This window comes from Rutilus rutilus (assembly GCF_951802725.1).
Source record: "Rutilus rutilus genome assembly, chromosome: 12".
In the NCBI taxonomy this organism is placed as follows: domain Eukaryota; kingdom Metazoa; phylum Chordata; class Actinopteri; order Cypriniformes; family Leuciscidae; genus Rutilus; species Rutilus rutilus.
In genome coordinates this window covers 30,381,419-30,400,398 of record NC_140217.1, presented here as the reverse complement: position 1 = coordinate 30,400,398, position 18,980 = coordinate 30,381,419, and the positions used below count along the sequence as shown (strand labels likewise).

Here is an 18,980-nt window from a genome sequence, read left to right as displayed (position 1 = left end):
TACTTTATTTTGTTATCCTCACTTACATAAATGAGCTATAGTGTCCTGCACCCACTAGTAAAAAAAATATACAAAATGTCACAACAAGCAAGAGCGCATACGTATATCATTTTTGCTGACTTTACATTTTAATTTACTTTATTTCAAAAGAAGCAATTCAGAAAAATCATAATACACGAGTTATCTTTTTTGTTTTAATTGTAGAACACTGACATGATGTGCAACACATATTAAAAAATTCGACCTCTTATTTCATGTGTTAGAGGTCCAGCTTACACAGTATATATCAAAACAGAAACACCACAGGAAGCAAAAGAGGACAAGAAACTCTTGTGGTTTCATATATGAGGTAATAAACGAAGCAGAGAGTCATGTCCGTTCTTGTTTTCTCCATCACCCCGCTTTAAATGTCCATGTTCATTTGTGCGAGAGGTAACAAATGTTCTTTATGTCATTATGAATCACATGGTGGTGGCACACATATTACTCTGCCTATGTGCAATCAGTAAAAAAGAGGAAATGAATAAGAGAAATTCTGTGCTTTTGCAGTGAAAAGCCACATGACACGTTTTCTTTCCAATCTTTGATAGAGCTGGAAAATCCCAATGCTTAAAAAAAATGACTAGCTAAATTTTAAAGTGCAAGCTATCTGAAAAAGTACATAAAAAAATTAAAAAGTGAATGGAAAATAAAACGGAGCATAACTAGGCTACATGAAAATACACAGCTGTTGGACCTGAACAAAGAGAAACCTGAGAACTGTGATGTTCTCCTCAGAATAAAAATGCAATGAGTGCATCTCCATATTTCATCATGCATAATACGTGAAATCACTGAACATATATAGAGCAAGATCACTTAATAGCAGTAGCTTTCAGTCATATTCAGATTGAAATGAATTCATTATCGCTTATCTTATTGTGTACCAACGGTTTCTCCATATCCAGGTTAGTGGATGTAAAGCTTTGCCTAGCAGGTCTTTGTAGGCCTGGTTAAACTGCCGGTTCATGGCTGCATACAACAACGGGTTAATGCAACTATTTAACCAAGTGAGGTTTGCACAAAACATATGAACCACCTGTGGCGCGCGATTTGCCTTATCGGCGACGTTTAGCAGCAGAAATGGTGCAAAGCAGCCGACAAAACACAAAAAGACTGTGAAGCACATCCGAGTCACGCGTTTAAATTCATTGTCCTCTCCTGAGTTGGCAGCTGGAGTGATCTGGATTGCTACCGGAGCTGGTTTAGAAGATGTTTCTACCCCATTTGAGGAACTTTGAATTGTACTTATGGAGTTGTTTGACTCTTGTGTGGTTGTGAGGCCTTCTTGCGCTCTGTTCTTATGCTGCTCTGCTCCCGTCCCTTCATTGCTGATCTCACAGCTTTGAGTTGTTTGAGTTGATGAGGCTCCGGCACTGATCCCGCTGTCATCTGTCGTCCCTTCGGCTTCAGCCCTCTTGCGTTTTGATGAGTGGCGACTGGGCCTGTACTTCAGGAAAGCCTTGGCGGCTACGCTCACCTTGCGGTAGATCAGAAAGTAGAAAAGACCCACACAACCAAGGCCCAGGAAGAAGTACATGAAAAGCAGCACGGTGGTGTAGGGCCGGCCCTTAGTGCGGTGGAAACTGCAGGTGCACACTTGCGGGGCGAACACGTAGACGGGCCAAAGTGGGGCGAAACTGACCAGACCCAGTACCCAGGAGGAGATGAGGAGCACCGCCACTCCACGTTGGGACAGGAGCAGACGGGCACAGCGAGTAGTGCGATGCGCAACAACCAGGTAACGGCTCATTGCGATGAGGCATAATGTTATAATGGACACGCTGTTGGACAGGAACAGTAGGAGTCCAAACATCTGGCACCACGTGGCTCCGCCCCTCCAGTGCAGGTGCAGATACGAGTCAACGCTGACAGGTTGGAGCATGGTGCAGTATAGGAGGTCAGCGAAGGCGAGATTTACTATGAGAACATTGAAACGTGTCCTCAGGTTGACATCAGTAGCAAAGGCGAGCACCGTCAGAATATTCCCTATGGTTCCTACAATGGTCACAGCCGATCCCAAGAGGACGCCAAAATAACGGTAGCCCTCTACAGAGGGCGACGCACAAGAAAAGGAATCATTTCTCAGATAATCGGTGTCGTTCCACATCCTAAAAAGAAACGAAACGTTAAGCTCATCAAATATCAATGTAACATCCACGTGGCCTCAAAGCACAAACAACCTGGCTATACGTAAGTGTTTTATTGACTACATTTCACTTTAAGGGCTGCTGGTTTCATTATTCTTCGTGAACCTGTGACTGGATGCCGCAATTTAAGGTCACTATATACCACATCCTGTTGCCTTTAACACCTCCGAAATCTCAAAATACACCGCTCACTTCCAAACTGCCACAACTTTTTAATAGAATCCCTTTTGATCTTAATATAAACTGAGACACACATTAAATTAAATCATTAAATTGAGTTTTTTTTTTATATATATATATATATACCCAAATGCAAATGCCCCGAAATCACATTTAATCACATTTTTCACACACAAAAAAAAATCCCACTGTAAGTTAAATTAATTAGGCTATAGATATTACATGTCATTTGGTAGTAAAACAAATTGATAAAGTGTCATTTTATTGGTGCAAATATGAGTAGGCTATGTGTATTTTGTACAACATTTTCAACTGTATTGTATCACTTAATTTGAAGCACAACAATTTTAAACTACTGAGAAGACATTTAGAAGTAGGTACTCAATAGATGTGTTCGATTTAAAGCGCCGCTTCAAGGCTGACGATTACCCACTCACGTCCGGATCACAGAAATATTCAGAACAACATCGCTCTTTATTTCTTAGTAAGTTGTACAATTATTTATCCTTTAGTTATCTCTCATTAGATGAGAGTAAATTATTTTGGTGTGCTTTATAAGAAATTATAGGGATGGGCAGGTTCACCCAACATTTTAATTAAGATATTTTGATGGACCAAACAGAACACTTAAACATTTCCACAGAAGAAAGTCAGTCATGATTGAAACAACTTGAACTAAATGGCGACAGGTCTTACATATCTCTGTCTGTGTCAGTACATTTGCAAATATAGCCTATAAGCTAAGCATATATAAATTAAATGTAGAACGAATGTCAGACATCCATTTTAAAAAAAAACAACAACACACAGTTAAAAGATTCATTAGTAAAAAAAAAGAAGAAAAAAAAGGTTCTTTTAGGCTGTCAGTGGCTTACCTTGCTACAGCTGTGGCTTCCATCCTCTGTTCTCTGGTTCTCTTTTGGACCTTCCTGATTTTATAGCTATCCCTACTTTGTTCCCCTTTTTATTTATCACTGTCTGTCTCTGCGTACAAATGTCTGTTTTTTCTCCGTTCCCTCCAGACACGCCTCCACCGCCTCAAAGCTGTACTGATGTTTTAACACAACACTGCATGTGTTTGAGACGTTCGTGCTCCGATGTGAGCCAACTCAACCCTGTTTCACAATCCTGGAAGAAATTTACACAGTATTGGTATTTTGCCAATAGATATGAAGCAACAAAGAAAAGGAAAGTTGGTAAAAATAAAAAAAAAACTTTGCAATCTTTGCAAAATAAGCAAACTTTCTACTTTGATGATTCAGATCTCAGAAAGCAGCTTGGCTAATCAAATAAAATTTAGCATTTCTGTCAACACTGTTCTCTTCTGTATGTTCCTCTTTTACGTAATAAGTCATTAAGGTTGAAACTGTTCAAACAATTCTAACAACCACCATCTTCGCTGAAACATAATTGTCAGTTTGGTTTTTAAATGAAGGTTTATGATACCAGCACGATATGACAGAGAACAAAGTGTTTACACAATACACACCAAAATATACTTATACAAGCAGTTTGGCTGATAAACGGTGCATACTGAATTGCGGCAACACTGCCAGTTTATTTGCTTGTAAAGTTTCTTACAAGTCCATAAATGAAGCAAATCAGTGGCAGGAGAGACTGATATAATGAACTTGGAATAAATTTCAGTTTCAGCTTTGCAGAAATTAAATCTCTAAATCATGATGGCACAGCTGTATTTGCTCAAGATAAGCATGCTTTACAACTAAACCACCAAAACACCCAAAAACATGAATGCATTTAGCAGATGCTATTATCCAAAGCGACTTACAACTGAGAAACAAAAGCAATTCGTCATAGAGCCAACAATATTTGTGCAATGCCAGGTTCAGAAAGCAAGCTAGACAGACAGACAGACAGATACACTTTAGCATGATTTTTATGCTCTTGGAATACTAAATATTTATGACACTTTAAGATTTTTATTTTCTTGCATATTTACTGTAAAAATTATATGATCAATAAGTTATGATAACGTGTTTTTACATTGCTTTAGCTTATCAAAATAAGTTAAGCAATTTTCAACCTTTTTTTAATTTTTTTATAAGTTATACAAGATTCAACGGAAAAAAATTTATGTCAGTTTAATGTAATTTAAGTTGTTCATTAGTGCACTTTGACTGATCCTCATCCATCTTTTCACTCAGACAAAACAGACAGACAGGTATTTACACAATAGTTTCATCCGCTGACATTTGACCTCTGAAGCTGCCATGTGCACATCTTTAAGAATGGTGGTGTTGTAGATGTCTTGATTACTATGGTTGTTTTGAGTGGATGAATGGGATAGAGAGGAAGAGAGGATGAGGACTAGTTTCCATTTCCAACTTTTTAATTTTTTCCAACTTCGAACAAAGTCAGTGAATCCCAATAGAGTAAGAAAACTGTGTTAATTAATTAAATATGTTAATAAATCAACTATTATGTGCCCTTTTGTTGTATAAATGGTGTGATTAGAGTATTCACACTAAAAATTCCAACAAGAAAGTGCACTTTAAATACTCAGATAATTAACTTATTTAACTCCTCCCCAAAAAAAGTGTGGAATGTTGGACACTTCATACACTCAATACAGTACGTCATTCATGGGGACTGCAACACCATTCTTTGAATGTCCCAATCCTTCCTGGAGATCTACCTTCCTGCAAAGTTCAGCACCAAACCTGATCAAACACACCTGAACCAGCTAATTAAGATTTTCAGGAGCACTTGATAATTACAGACAGGTGTGTTGTCAAAAGGTCAAAAGTCCTGCTGCGTCCCTACACCCTAAAAGTATGTACTATTTTTGTGAAGAAAAAATACATACTTTTGAGTGTGTAGCAAAAGAGCAGGCAAGCTTTGGGACATACTACGTCATCTTAACGGACAGATTTGCCGCATGCATCCAATTATAAAATTTGACATGATTTTAAAAGTGACCTATAACATCGACTATGCAATACACTTTATGTATTTAGTGCTAATAAAATTATTAAGCCTATTTGGAGAGAGAGTTGTTTATAATGTGACTGTCAATCATCGTGTGATAACGAAAATATGACTATACTAGGCCTAGACTACTTGTGCTGAGCAGGTGGTGTCAGTGAACAGGCTGTAAAACTGTTGGCTAAGTTACAGACACTCATGAAAAACTGATGCCAATGATCTGTGAAACATTATCTAACAGCAGTCAAGTTGGCACTGTTTGTGTCAAACAAGTTGTGAATTTGTTGTAACATTAAAACAGGAGATCATGACTTACTCTGTGCTCAAAGTGGTAGTTTCCTCTGTGGGTGAACGAAACTTTCTGAAGACATTGTAGTAGAATCACGTGGACCCTTCGCTAAGCCACGCCCGAAAACCGCCACAGGCCAATCGTGGCTTAGCAACCGTAACTAGGCGAGGGAGGTCTGGCAAGCTTTCGAGCGAGGGAAACTTGCCGAAGCGTTGTGCAAATCTGATACCCGGTATCCTAAAAGTTTGGGCAGGGGGGTGGAATTTTTTTTCCTTCCCGAAACCTAAAACCCAAGGGGAGAAATTCCGTGATGACAGGATTAACAAAAACACCTACGTTTGCTCCACGATGTGTGAGCAGTAGACTGGCGCGCTAAAAATTTAAGCGGGAGAATGTTATCAGTGCAAAGGCTAATGTCTTGTGTTTATTCCACAAGATTTATGGATAAGCTGTTTGATTTATAATTATTAGATTATTTTCAAATTTCACTTACCCTGCTGTGCATGAACATAGCTGTTCCTTCATTTGTGTGTTTCCCATTTGAATGGTCAGCGAATGAGGCGGCTGCTGCTTGCACTGGGACCTATAGGCTTTAGCTTCAATTTTGATTAAATTATTCTCTAATCGGTTGCATATTATGTCGTGGATATATCCCTCGAATGCATACTGCAGTCCCTTTTGTCATGCTCTCAGATATTTCACCTGTTCGCCAAAAATGACTAATCTCCTTGGGAATGTCTGACACCAGTGCATTCATAGGCCCTGTCCCAAATGGCACACTCCGGACTTGTGGACTTCCTCAGAGTCCACACTTTGGTGACGTCATGTAGTGCAGACCTATAGGGCCCTTGGCGCGAGTACACGAGGGCGCATTGAGAGGTATTTTTGGGACAGACTCGATCGTAATAAAATAAAATAAATTAATCGAAATAACGGTCTGGTTGTTGTTGGACAGGAGAAATCACATTTTTGCACTCCGACGTCTTATCTCCATGTCAACTACGCAGCCTAATTTTACAGTTCTATATTTTGATATTGTGCATGCCACCTGGGCATTAGACAATAGTTACATCATGCTTATTTAAATGATGTATACAGTTGTACATAATAATACATAATGTTCCATTTGAACTAAGATTACAATTTTAACACATAATGAAAATGTGCATGAGTTTCAGATGAATTTACAGGTTTCAATATTCATACTATGTTTACATATGACTCAGTAAAGCCCTGATGGTTCTATTTATTTAATCAATCATAATGTGATCGTATTATTCAACGCACTATTATTATGTTTGAGACATCAACCACTGCTTGATGACTATAATGTTTGTATAAACTGTAGGTAACAACTGGTAAAATGTACATCTAGGTCATAAAAACCGTAATATTTTCTTCTCAGGCATGTCAACAATTATCCGTGAGCGAAATCTCCTCCCATCCGTTGTCTGATTGGCCTTTCGCAAGGATTCCTGGGTAGTTAAAGTGTGTGGAGCCTGCATCTATGCGGGCTTCGCGGAAGACCGCTTCAAGGGTACAAAGGGGGCGCTGCTGATCACACTTCAGAGCGTTAAAATGCTGAATGGGACGGCCTACGGACTCGTAGACTCGGCCATTCAATCTAATTTAATTTCCATACAGTTTCGGAGAGAAATGTAGTTGCACGTTCATCTGCCAGTCGTGGGTCTTTCATGCAGAGACTCTCCTCATGTGTTTGCATTTTGCATATAATGATGCATTTAAAAGTTAATGATTAAACGTATCTTTACAAAAGTTCACTGTAGACAACATTGAATGTAGAAAAAAATGTAGACAACATTGAATAAATCAATTTTCGTCAGGTTAGATACTGATAATTACTCAATCAAACCCCTTTATCTCTCTACATAGGCTAACCGCCGGTCTTCGTCCTCCATGTCTGTAGTTTTTTAACACTTTTCACTCGTGTTTGTAGTTCTACCCGAATCCTCGTACAACGCGCGATGGGTTGTGGGCAATATTAGCCGTTGATGATACACAGGGCAACTTTTTGAGCAATGTTGCCGTCAACGGGCAACCAGATGAGACACAGGGCCCACGACTGATATCCAGATAGAAATGTATTGCCCATTTTCAATGGGAAAGTGCCCAAGCAACAATCGCTCGGCAAGATTGCCCACCAAACATTACTCAAAAAGTTGCCCTGTGTCTGTTGGAGAATTTTCCTTGATTCATGTCTAAGTATGATGTAATGAAAATGACAAGCATGAAAAAATAGGTCTGAAAAAGATGAGAGAATGGAAAAATACCCAGACATGCAGAGTGTCAAAAATACTGTATGAAACAAAGCACCATTATGTGGGGTTTGACCAATTGAGAAGACATGTCTAACTGTGTCAAGGTCACCAGGCGTGACAGAGGGGAAGAGATAGATTTGAGGGTGCCCATTGGGCACCTAGCGATAAGAAAAAGTATAAGACATGAACACTGGCCATTGTAACTTTAGATGTCCGGATGGCCAGCCGGCTTCTCACTTTGTTGCTTGTCAATAAAGTTAATTCTTCTGACCTGGAACCTCGACTCTGAGAAACTTCTTTGAGACCTGAACCAAAAAGAACTATGAATTTGCCACAACATGTCTCATCACCTTTATTAGAGTCGGTTAGAGTGCGCATCGATCTGCACTCCGGATTCTGACCGGAAAATAGTAGACCATCCGGGTAACTTTGGAACACTCATTTCAACATACTATGATTTGGGATGTACTAATTCTATTTTCGAATACTATTTAGGACGGATAGTATGCGAATTGGGACGCAGCGACACAATTTGTGTTATGATATGTAGGCTATGTAGTAAGTATCTACCTGTGCTCACATTGCTCCCTGTTGGAGAGATTTATTACAGCATTAAAAGACAGACAGTGTTTAAAAGTATTTAACCATTCTTATCAAATCCATGATATCATTATACATATATTGCTTATTATAAAAACGATATATGTTCAAGAATTTATTGACATAAAACTCAAAGAAATTCCCACTAATTGTTCAGCAGAAACATACTGTGATCACAAATGAAGACATCAATTTTAAATTCCATGTCATTGTTATATATAGCCTAACATTTTTATATAAGAAATATACATAAAAAATAAGCTAAATGAAGAAAAAAAGTTTAAAGTGTCTACAATTAATCTAGCTGGTTACATGCTACAACTGGAAAGAGAGAAAAACAAAAGAGAGAGGTAAAAATAGACTGGAGTGAGGTAAGCGCTGTTATTAAACTTATGTTGAACATAAACAATATACATTTACACCCCTGAGTGAAGTCAGTGCAGCAGATCTTTGACAGACTGTTTGCACTGTGCAACGTTTCCAAAGCAGCGCTGAAGTAAAATCTCTTAGCCTGTTTTTGAATAATCCAGGGAGTTATGACATACTTCACACTGCAGAGACACAAAAACAAAAGTGAGTTGGAGCAAGAAAGATTACTTTTGGTCTTCGCTTTTTGGACATGCAAAGTGTAGCCTATGTTTAATGCATGTTATGGTGTGCAGCAATAAAACATAGCCAACCAAATAAAATGGTAATAATAAAATAATAAAACATTTCAAAGCAAGACATTTCAAGAATTTTAGGTTGAAAATTAGGTTCCAAACGTAGGTTCGGGAGGAGCCTAAAACATTCAGTCCCGTCAATCATCATTACGAGCATACTATAAAAGCAGCAGACACCGCGTCATCCCATTGACAAATTCTTCAGGCAGCCCTCCTTCTCCCCCTACATTTTTCTCTCTCCTCCAATGCGCAGTTCCGTTATAGTTTTTTTTTTTACTCAGAGCTCGAGCCAAGCCTCAGGTTCGAGCCTCATCCAAGGACAGCAAGCCAAGTTAGTTTAATTTTAAGGCTGAATAGGCAGGTGAACTCGTGAAATGAATACAAAACAATAGATATACTTTTCAAAATGAAGACAAAAACACTGACTTCATACATACTTCCATTAACAATCACCTCAAGTAATTGCAAAAAAGTAAAGTAATCTGGTTTGCAGATGCCATGCGGTTTGATAGGTTGCTTTTAAGGCTACAACTCTTTTATAAGTGAATTATGTTTGTGTTTCTTTGTGTATTATGGAAATGAATGTGTTTGGGCTTACCGGCACAATGCTGTCTATAATCACTGCAGCATTTTGTTGTGCAGTTAGTATTGCAGTTGCAGCGATTTGAAGAGTTATACTTCTCATTGCATCTTCCGCTACAGGAGGTTGAGGCTGCGCATACAAAAAAGCATTAATCAAACAAGTATGCTTTGAGTGGATATATGTGTTTAGGTGTCTGAGAGAGAGTTTTACTTAGGCTGGCAGAGGAGCATGATTTTGGGGGGTTGAAGGTGACAAATCCCGGCAGGTTCTGAACGATGTTGTTCGTGATCCAAGACTGATATCGAGACACGCGGGTGTAAACCCCAGGAGAGTTGGGATCAGCACAGCCATACCCCCAGCTGGTGATACCAGCCTGAACCCACACTGTACACTGCTTACTCACCATTGGGCCACCAGAGTCACCCTACAGAGAGGGACAAAAAGAAAGACAAAGGAGATGGACTATTTTATCAAGATGGGACAGTTACATGCAACAGGAAAATGGCAGTCCGGGTCCGCACTCCAACCTGTGCCCCACAGGAGCACTACAGCCCTTGTGTTTCATGTATATTTACACTACTGGAGCTATTCAACATCAAGCATTTACACTAAATGAGCAATGTGAATTCCAGAAATATACAGTAGGTTTTAAAATGCTATCTTGAATGTTCACGGTAGCTGTACAAGCTTAGATTATTTGTAGTGAAGGGGGTGGGATTGGAATCCACTGCTGCTTCAATGTATATGTAAAGAGTGATTATAATCAAGGTATTAATCAATATTTTTCCTTCTAAATATCAAATGAGTTGAATGACTTCTCTGGAGATTTTACTTTGTTATAGAAGTTACCAGTGTGATCACTGAAATGTTCTTTTCATGTATTCTTTAATGTCTGTATTTGATATCTGAATGCAGTAACAGTGCTTGCTTATTTAGCCCGGCTTCCAGAAATGAAATAGGGAGATGTTTTGTGTTTGAGAAAGGTCTTCAACTTGTTAAAACAAATAGGGGTCATTGAAGCCAATAGTTTGGGACCATTTCTCAGTTAAAGCCTATAGAGCTGGTAAGTCCCGCCCATCCGTAAAACCCCAAGTGGACCTCTAGGTTGAAAAATCATCAATGCAAGTGAATGTGAGAAAATAATTATTTTCTGGTCCCGTTTGAATTGTGCCATGAATGTGAACATATGTTGTCTGTGAATTTTTTATATAATTTTTCATGTTACGAGTTTGACAGTATATTGTATGATTCTTTGGCTAGCAGTTGTGGAAGAGACATAACGAGAAAGACTACATGTCGCCTATGTGACGTCACCCCATAACACATTTTCCCTCCACTTGTCAAATCACGGTGCTAATGCTGCGATAATCTATGGAGACAGATCGAGATGCCTGTGTGTTTTGTACCCAAATGTCACCATTCAAACCAAATGGGCTGTTCTTTCTTTCAAACGCGTCGAAAGCAGCGAAGAGTTGTAGTCCACAAAGTGCTCTCACACAAAGTCTAACCGTATCAAACTTCTACCCGCTAAATTGTAGCATTCTTCACACGAAAAATTATATTAAAAATTCACAGACAACATATGTTCACATTCATGGCAAAATTCAAACGGGACCAGAAAATAATTATTTTCTCACATTCACTTGCATTGATGATTTTTCAACCTAGAGGTCCAGTGGGGTTAGCGAAAGGGGCGGGACTTACCAGCTCTATATGTTCCCTTTAGACTAAAGTGTCCTATCCTTGAGAGAAAGAACTTGTTATCTTGATGTTTTGAGACAGGACTCCTGTTTATAGTTAGAGCCTAGCTAAATCCAACCTTGGAACTGTGTTGGTGTGTGTGTTAGTCTTCTTAGTTACAAGTTAAGGAACCACTGGCATTATTGGAGATTGACTGAGTTGTTGTTTGGGACATGTTGGCGCCCAGCAACCCAAATCTGCGACCTGGAAGTGCCTAACTTCAGGGTCCGAGTGTCAGCTGCATAATCTATGGAGATATGCTTCAGTCTATTTGTATATGTGTGGAAAATTACTATGTTTATCTATTTCTTAGCCAATGAGAATCATTCAACCTGTAAGCAATGACGTAGCTTAGACCTTGCAAATGGTATAACTGCTGTGATCTTTGTAACTGTAAGTGGGGCGGCCTACGAACTCCTGTGTGAGTCTTGAAGCTGACTTCTGCTGATGAAACTGCAAACTATCTTCAGTAAAACTTTTCTTCAATTTTTTATAATTCTGACTCCGTGTCTTCTTTCAAACATCTGGTCCTTGGGTCCTAAACTGTTAACCCCTAACAGTAGTAATAATCTGGTTGGGGTTTGTTGTACCTGGCAGGTGTCTTTGCCTCCCTGCGTTAAACCAGCACAGATCATGTTGTTGGTAACAGATCCAGAACCCAGCAGAGTATTACATCGAGTGTTGTCCACGACTGGAACCATAGTTTCCTGCAGAGTCTCAGGAGCAGGTAGGCTCACTGAACGTACACAAACGCACACATAATTATAAATAAATGATGTTATAATTTGATGCAAATGTGAATTTATGAGTTTGTGTGTGTTTTCTACCTCCAGACTGAACATCTCCCCATCCTGTGATCCAGCTGCTGGTGCCGGCACTGAAGACACTGTTCTGGGCTGCCAGACAAACAGGTTTAATGTAGTTATTGAAGGTAACAGTGGAGGAAAGGCGCAGCAGAGCGATGTCATTGTCATTTGTGTTGCTGTTGTAAGAGCTGTGAACGATTTTCGTTCTCACAGTTCTCATGACTTCATTGGCATTGGATCCCTGCTGTGTCTTCCTTCCCAAGTACACACGCAGACTGGATAAGGTCACACTAGATAGTCATGTAAGTGAGAAGAACAAAACAATATACCAAGTACCTTCTACCAATAAATAAATAAATATTAAAAACGTGTTTTGATGTGAATTTTACCTAGGTAAACAGTGAGCTGCCGTCAGCACCCATTCATTGTTGATGAGAGAGCCTCCGCAAAAATGACCTCCATAGGTAGAGCTGTGCAGACTGACCTGCCACGGCCACGACCCATCGGGAGCGTTCACACCACCCACAATACGGGTGTTTAGAGGGGCTTGTCCACAAACTATGAGAGAGAAAGAGAGGAGAGTGATTGTTCACATTAGCATATCTACATTAATTATTTGACTTGATGTCGACATCTGAAGAAAGAGAAAAGCTCTTACCATTCAGCTGAGAAAGTGAACCTGCAAGGGCAGAAATAAAGTGCACATTAGAATAATTCATTTAGATGTTTTCCTTAATAATGACACTGTCAGAAATCCTTGCTCTGATAATGGTAGATTAAACTTGTGAGACTGAACATGTAGAAAACATCTCTGGGCAAACAGGTTTAAATCAGCCTTCTTTCCTTATTCAACAATAGACATCCTGCAAGTAGGCCTACATTCCATATGCATGGTAGGTGTGGCTCACAATATAAAACATCTATAGGTTTCTGTAAAAGTAACACAAGATATAAATATTTTTTTTGGATTATTAGAAGAATGTTGCCCAGAAAGAGAATTTAACAGATTATCTCACAAACCTTTTTGCTTTGAATCTTATGTAAAAATAGTCACTGTGAACCTGGATGTACACTGCGATTTTTCTTATTTCAGTCAAAGCGTGAAAAGGCATTGTATACTCACACACACACACACCAATTTACCACTTTATTTACAAAAATATTGACCTGCGCTGCGACCCAGTAGGGGGAGCACCACGACGCATGCGTGTTGTGCTGGCAAACGCACTTAAGATAATATCATTTTGTAAATAAAATCACTCGCGTTGCTATATAAAATTGAGGTTAAACCACTGGAGACACATGGATTACTTTTATGATGTCTTTATTACCGTTCTGGACCTTGACTGTGCTCCCAATGGAGGGGCAGAAATATTTCATTTGTGCTCCGAAGATGAACGAAATTTCGGTTTCCAAACGAAAGTGAACAACTAACGTTAGATGCCTTCACGAAGGGTAGCCTATGCGACACTGTCCTTACAAACAAAGCAATTCAAGTTGTTTTGTTTTGTTCGTGATATATTTCACACATTTGTGTTATGTGGGTGATTCTATGATTGCAGGTAGGCTACATTTGGTGTCCAAAGTAATTATTTTTTCCTGCTTTGCCGGAATTATCATCCCACTACTATGTAAGATACAGAAAAGTATGTCACTTTACCTCACTGAAAGATCTGAAGGACTGAAAGGTATGTGTGCTCTTCCTGAGAAAATATTTTAATCTAAAAAGTTCTTACACCAATAATTATTTTGTTAAACGTCAAAATTGTTACCACAATATCAAGGGGAAAACAGAACTGATCTCTGATCACACAGTGGGTTAATTGTTTAAAAGTCTTATAATGATTTCATTCGTGCCATGTGCTCTTAGCATTTATGCTAGCAAGTGGAGTTTTTGGCTAAAAAGTTTAAAATGGTAAATTCTGTTACCAAGGAAGAGTAACGATGTTGCCTAATTAGTCATCGACCCCTCGAATTTGACCGAGGGAGCGAGTCTGATATGTAGCCTACACTTGAGGCAGCTCCATATACCACAATGCAACGCGATTTTGACTTTACCACCAGGCACCAGCACAAAGTCATTTTGGTGATCAAAGATGAGTTTTAAAGGATGAAATTATTGTCTAAAGGGAGACTTTAACTTTTTGAAATGTATCTCCAATTATAGAGTCACCCATTTCATGTTTAAATAAGTTTCATAAAGTAAGAAATGCGTTAGTAATGCAGGGTCCAAACTCCAAAGATGAGATTGCACATTTTAAAGTTGAGAGCAGAGAAATACACTGTCACACACAAATATATGTGATGCGATCTGGGAAAACCCACCACATGGTGAAATTTTACCTATTACAGGTTTTGATATCATATGGATGCTGGTATCAAGCCCTTTCCAAATCTGTTTTTATTTTTATCATAGCTTGTTGGTAGCAGAAGTTATGTTTATCTGAAGTCGGCCGATCTCTATGATTTTCTGGAACGGAATTTTAAGAAAAACAGGTTTAAATAACTGTCACCGTTGAGACGCGTCCATCTCGCGATTGTTATGAAACTGCGTGACGTTATAGTTTAAACAGGATTGGCGCGAAATGCGCACTATACACATTCACTGTACATGTATGTGGTTTATTTTAAAGGTAAACTATCTTTGTAGTGTTACGAGACGGACAGGTGTATGGGATATACGGCGATTGTTTTGTTTTTTTCACCTCTGCCGGGCGTTAATGGTCGCATAGAATGCATTAGAGAAAGAGAGTATTTTCAGCTTGACACTATAAATCGCTGTTTTTCTGCACTAAACAAGGGAATTTTGCCAAGATATTTTCAGAGATAAGAGAAAAGATGTTATAGAATAATAATTTAATGGAAAAAAAATTTTGACAAAAAAACTGACATTCAAACTATTTTGGAATTTACTGAAAACGGCCCAGCGCGACATCCGACGGGTTTTCCCAGATCGCATCACATATATACATTTTATGTATAAATTTTTTTAAAAAATTATGTTTTTTAAAATTGTGTTATGTGTTTGTGTGAGTGTATTTCTCTGCTCTCAACTTTAAAATGTGCTGTCTCATCTTTGGACCCTGCATTACCTAACACATTTCTTATTTATGAAACTTATTTAAACATTACATGGGTGATTCTATAAATATATTTATTTGCAACAGTTATGTTGCAATAATAAGAAATTCCTGTCATAAGAACAGCTAATCAGCAAGTGCTCCCTCCAATGTCCCCACTTCAAGGGCTCTGCCCTTCAAAGGGAGTTGGGCATAACACTTCCGTTTGGAATTTGCCTGTACTTTACTGAACTACAATTTTAATGTTAATGAGTAAGTCATGCACTTATTTTTAAGTTGCACCACTTAGGGAGGGAGGATTCTTACAACAAAACTGTTTCAATGTGGAAAAACTATAACCTCAAATAAAAATAGGCCTAACTATTATTATTATTTACATTAAAACTTTATAATGACAACTTTGGGGCACTATTCAATAGCCTATCTAACATTAGAGTAAACTTTACTACGCAATGTGTAGAAAATCGGATATCAATAAAACACGCTGGACTCGTTAAATTCATTTGAAAGGATTATTGCCGCTTCTACAGTCATCAGTGTAGCCTATATTTAACAAACTATTCACATGTTTTGCTAGTACTTAGGCCTATCTATATTTAAATGTCAGAAACATAAAATAAACATTATATGGTTAAAAACACAGAACAGTGTTGAGGCTATAGCCTATGACTAGCGCTGCCAGCCAAAGCCCGAACGCAGATTTTAATTTAGCAGTTGATAACGTGACGCACTGAATGTTCTAATCACACCGGTGCGATCGCATGCTTCGAATGGTTAAATATCAAAAGTAAAAATATATAAAAGACTCTGTTATGAGTCATTATTTTCATTGCCCTTAGACTGCTCTTTTGTCCTGTGCCACAAAGAAAACAAAAATATATTCACTTTTTTAGTATTATGTCTTTGTTAACAGTTAGCCTAGCTTTAATAGATATATCATGAGACCTTACCTTTTACACACATGAGCAGGGTCAAAGTCACACACGTTGATCTCCACATCTTCACACAGTCACTCTGTGTTCCTTTGCAGAATGGATGCTGGTGGTAATTTGGTACAAAGTGACTCTTACAGTCCCTTTTATATGTGTTTCTCAAACTGCTCTTCTTGTCACTCACTCACCTGCCCACTTCTTTTCTCGTAATGCACTTCCTCCATTTTTTTGTCACTCTGTTTCATTCTTCACATTCTTTTATGTCAAAGAAGACAAGCAAATAACCACACTTCACTGAGAACATTTTTCACAGTCTGTACTTGTTGTGGGCATTGTTAAGGTATGATTGTGCAGACATGCAACAGGAAACATCTATTAGGTCCTTGTCAGAAAAGTCACAGATAACTTTCTGCTCATTTGATAGGTCATCATGTTTCATAATTTTTCAAAAGAATTTCAAACTGGCCCAACAACGTGTATTTCAGAAGAAAAGGCAAAAATGTGGAATGGCAAAGGAAAATATCTTAAGACATCATGACAACACATTCTTTCTGTCTTTTTTCTTTTAACATATGCATGAAGGAAAAAAAAAACATACTACTCAAAAGCCATGACAACAATGCCCTTAATTTTCAGACACAGACAATGGGCTGTAGTGAATGATTACGTATGGAAACTTATTGTCAGATGGCAACCATTATTACTCATTAAAGATTTGCACAAGATAACTGAGTCAGTTTGTGTTGAAATCAGGGCTCTGAACCGGTTCAAGGAACGAAAACAAAAGCTGAAAACGAACAGTTTTAGATACGGCCTTGTATGCAACAAATCAGTTTTAGGGTAAGTTAGTCTGATATGTAGTTTGCTGCTTACACTTTAATTTAAAAAAGTTGTATAATTTGTAGTAACTTGTAAATAGTCTTGTTAATATTGGAAATTTCAAATGTTAGGGTTGGTTGAAATTTTTATGGTTATCATTGTGCTGAAGAGTATAGATAGCTACATGAAGGTATAAACACTACATTGAGCCTGTAAGCAATGGCTGTGTTAATGCCGCTGACAAATGTAATATCCTACTTGTTTATTAAATTTATGAGCTAAATAAGTTACGTTTAGCATGTGCTATGATGATATCTGTGGATTTTAAATGAAATAGATACGTTTAATTGGTTCCAATACTACTATTCATGTAATTGGAGCAATTAATCAACTTATGTAACAAATTATGAAGTTCCTCTAACTCAGTGTTGGTTGGTTGAGCATGATTTTAACACATTCTTTTTTAAATATTGTGTATTGTGAAGGCTAAATTTTGTTCCTTCTAGATCATCCGTATCCTTCTAGATCTAACAAAGGCTCCTCCATATTTGGTTTGTTAAACGCCATCTTTTCAGCATCAGACTAGTGTCTGGACACTGACACTAAACTTGAATTATAGCATTATTGTTAAAATTGTTGTTGAACACTGCTGACATTTTCAATCCAAACAAACACACCCCTCCCTTCATTGCTCAGAAATGCACAAACGCAATGCAAGAGTAAGTGAAGCAAAATAATGACTTGCAAAAAATAAATGGAAGATGACGCACAAACGACAAGAAAGCACGAAAAATGAACATACAGTACACAAGAGTACATACAAGCAACACTGTAAAAAATGATCGTGATTTTAACAGTTAAAGACTGTAAAAATGCTACAGTAAAAAACTGTTAATTGGTTAACAGAAAGTTTCCGTACTATATACGGTAAATAACTGTGATAGATCTAATGGTACATTTAATGTAATTTTACTGTAAAATACCGTTAAATTTACAGTTTTTGGAAGTAAAAACGAACAAGTCATTGTATAATTTACAGTGAAGAAAACGTAAATTGACATTTCCACAATTCCATGCGTGACACTTAACAGTTGATGTATTTTTGTTGAAATAACTATGTTTCGTCATAGTTTTCTTAGTTTTTTTATAATCAGTTATGTACATTAGGGTTTTATATTACATTTAATGTTGTTAAATTAATGTTTATTGTATTTTTAAAATTTTATGTGTGTTACCATGATGGTGTTTAATGTTTGTGTGAATGACACTGTGCACCTTCTATATATTTTAAATTTAACTTTGTTGTGGAAGAACTAGCCTACATGTAATGAGCATTGAGTAATAATGTAACTCTCATTACTGCTGAGATTGTTGGTTTGTCAGTGTAATACTATGGTACAAAATAGAGATTAATACTTCAATAGGTCGGTAAATTAACATTATATCATATTACTTAAATCCAATGTTAAATATACATGTTTAAAATGTTAAATTTACATGTAACTCCGTAAGTATGTTTATGGTTTGATGTGTTTTTTACAGTATTGTTCTGGTAACCACAGCTGCCAGTTATTTTTCCGTAAAAACAACGGGATTTTTTTTACAGTGAAGAGTTTCTCAGGCATGCTGGATTGCTGTCCTGGGGAGGGCTCAGAGCCAAAAATTTGGTCTGAACACAGAGTAGCTACCCCCCCCCCCCCCCCCCCCCCCCCCCATCCCTGGCTGGGATAGGAAGCAGCCAATAGTGAGGTGGCGGATGGATGTTCCTCCCGAACTTTGTTAATAAAACATAATTAAAACTGTGTTTTGAAGTATTTATTGATTCTGATAAAGCAATGACATATCATTATACATTGCTTAATATAATTACATACG

General features: G+C 37.9%; 2 protein-coding genes across 2 annotated transcripts; both read right to left on the bottom strand.

Moving 5' to 3' along the window:
- Positions 1-106: 106 nt before the first annotated feature.
- gpr84 (G protein-coupled receptor 84) lies at positions 107-5,662 on the bottom strand. The gene is made up of 3 exons (XM_084424904.1): positions 5,632-5,662; positions 3,245-3,497; positions 107-2,150 (listed from the first exon to the last, which is right to left on the bottom strand). Exons 2-3 carry the CDS (start codon positions 3,265-3,267, stop codon positions 911-913), a joined length of 1,263 nt encoding a protein of 420 aa, XP_084281030.1. The 5' UTR covers positions 3,268-3,497; positions 5,632-5,662; the 3' UTR covers positions 107-910.
- A 2,557-nt stretch (positions 5,663-8,219) lies between these two features.
- On the bottom strand, positions 8,220-16,543 carry LOC311300568 (serine protease 27-like). Its single transcript, XM_084424913.1, has 8 exons — positions 16,305-16,543; positions 12,933-12,953; positions 12,664-12,832; positions 12,296-12,564; positions 12,059-12,204; positions 9,939-10,152; positions 9,744-9,857; positions 8,220-9,034 (listed from the first exon to the last, which is right to left on the bottom strand). The coding sequence occupies exons 1-8, from the start codon at positions 16,351-16,353 to the stop codon at positions 9,030-9,032; spliced, it is 987 nt and encodes a 328-aa protein (XP_084281039.1). The 5' UTR covers positions 16,354-16,543; the 3' UTR covers positions 8,220-9,029.
- Between the last annotated feature and the right edge of the window lie 2,437 nt (positions 16,544-18,980).

Excerpts from the sequence above, each read along its gene's own strand:
- LOC311300568 (XM_084424913.1), bottom strand. The coding sequence starts at position 16,353 with ATGTGGAGATCAACGTGTGTGACTTTGACCCTGCTCATGTGTGTAAAA. Across the intron at positions 12,954-16,304 it reads CCTGCTCATGTGTGTAAAAG|GTTCACTTTCTCAGCTGAAT; the intron begins GTAAGGTCTCAT and ends CTGCCCTTGCAG. Across the intron at positions 10,153-12,058 it reads GAGGCAAAGACACCTGCCAG|GGTGACTCTGGTGGCCCAAT; the intron begins GTACAACAAACC and ends CCCTCTCTGTAG.
- gpr84 (XM_084424904.1), bottom strand. The coding sequence starts at position 3,267 with ATGGAAGCCACAGCTGTAGCAAG. Across the intron at positions 2,151-3,244 it reads GAAGCCACAGCTGTAGCAAG|GATGTGGAACGACACCGATT; the intron begins GTAAGCCACTGA and ends GTTTCTTTTTAG.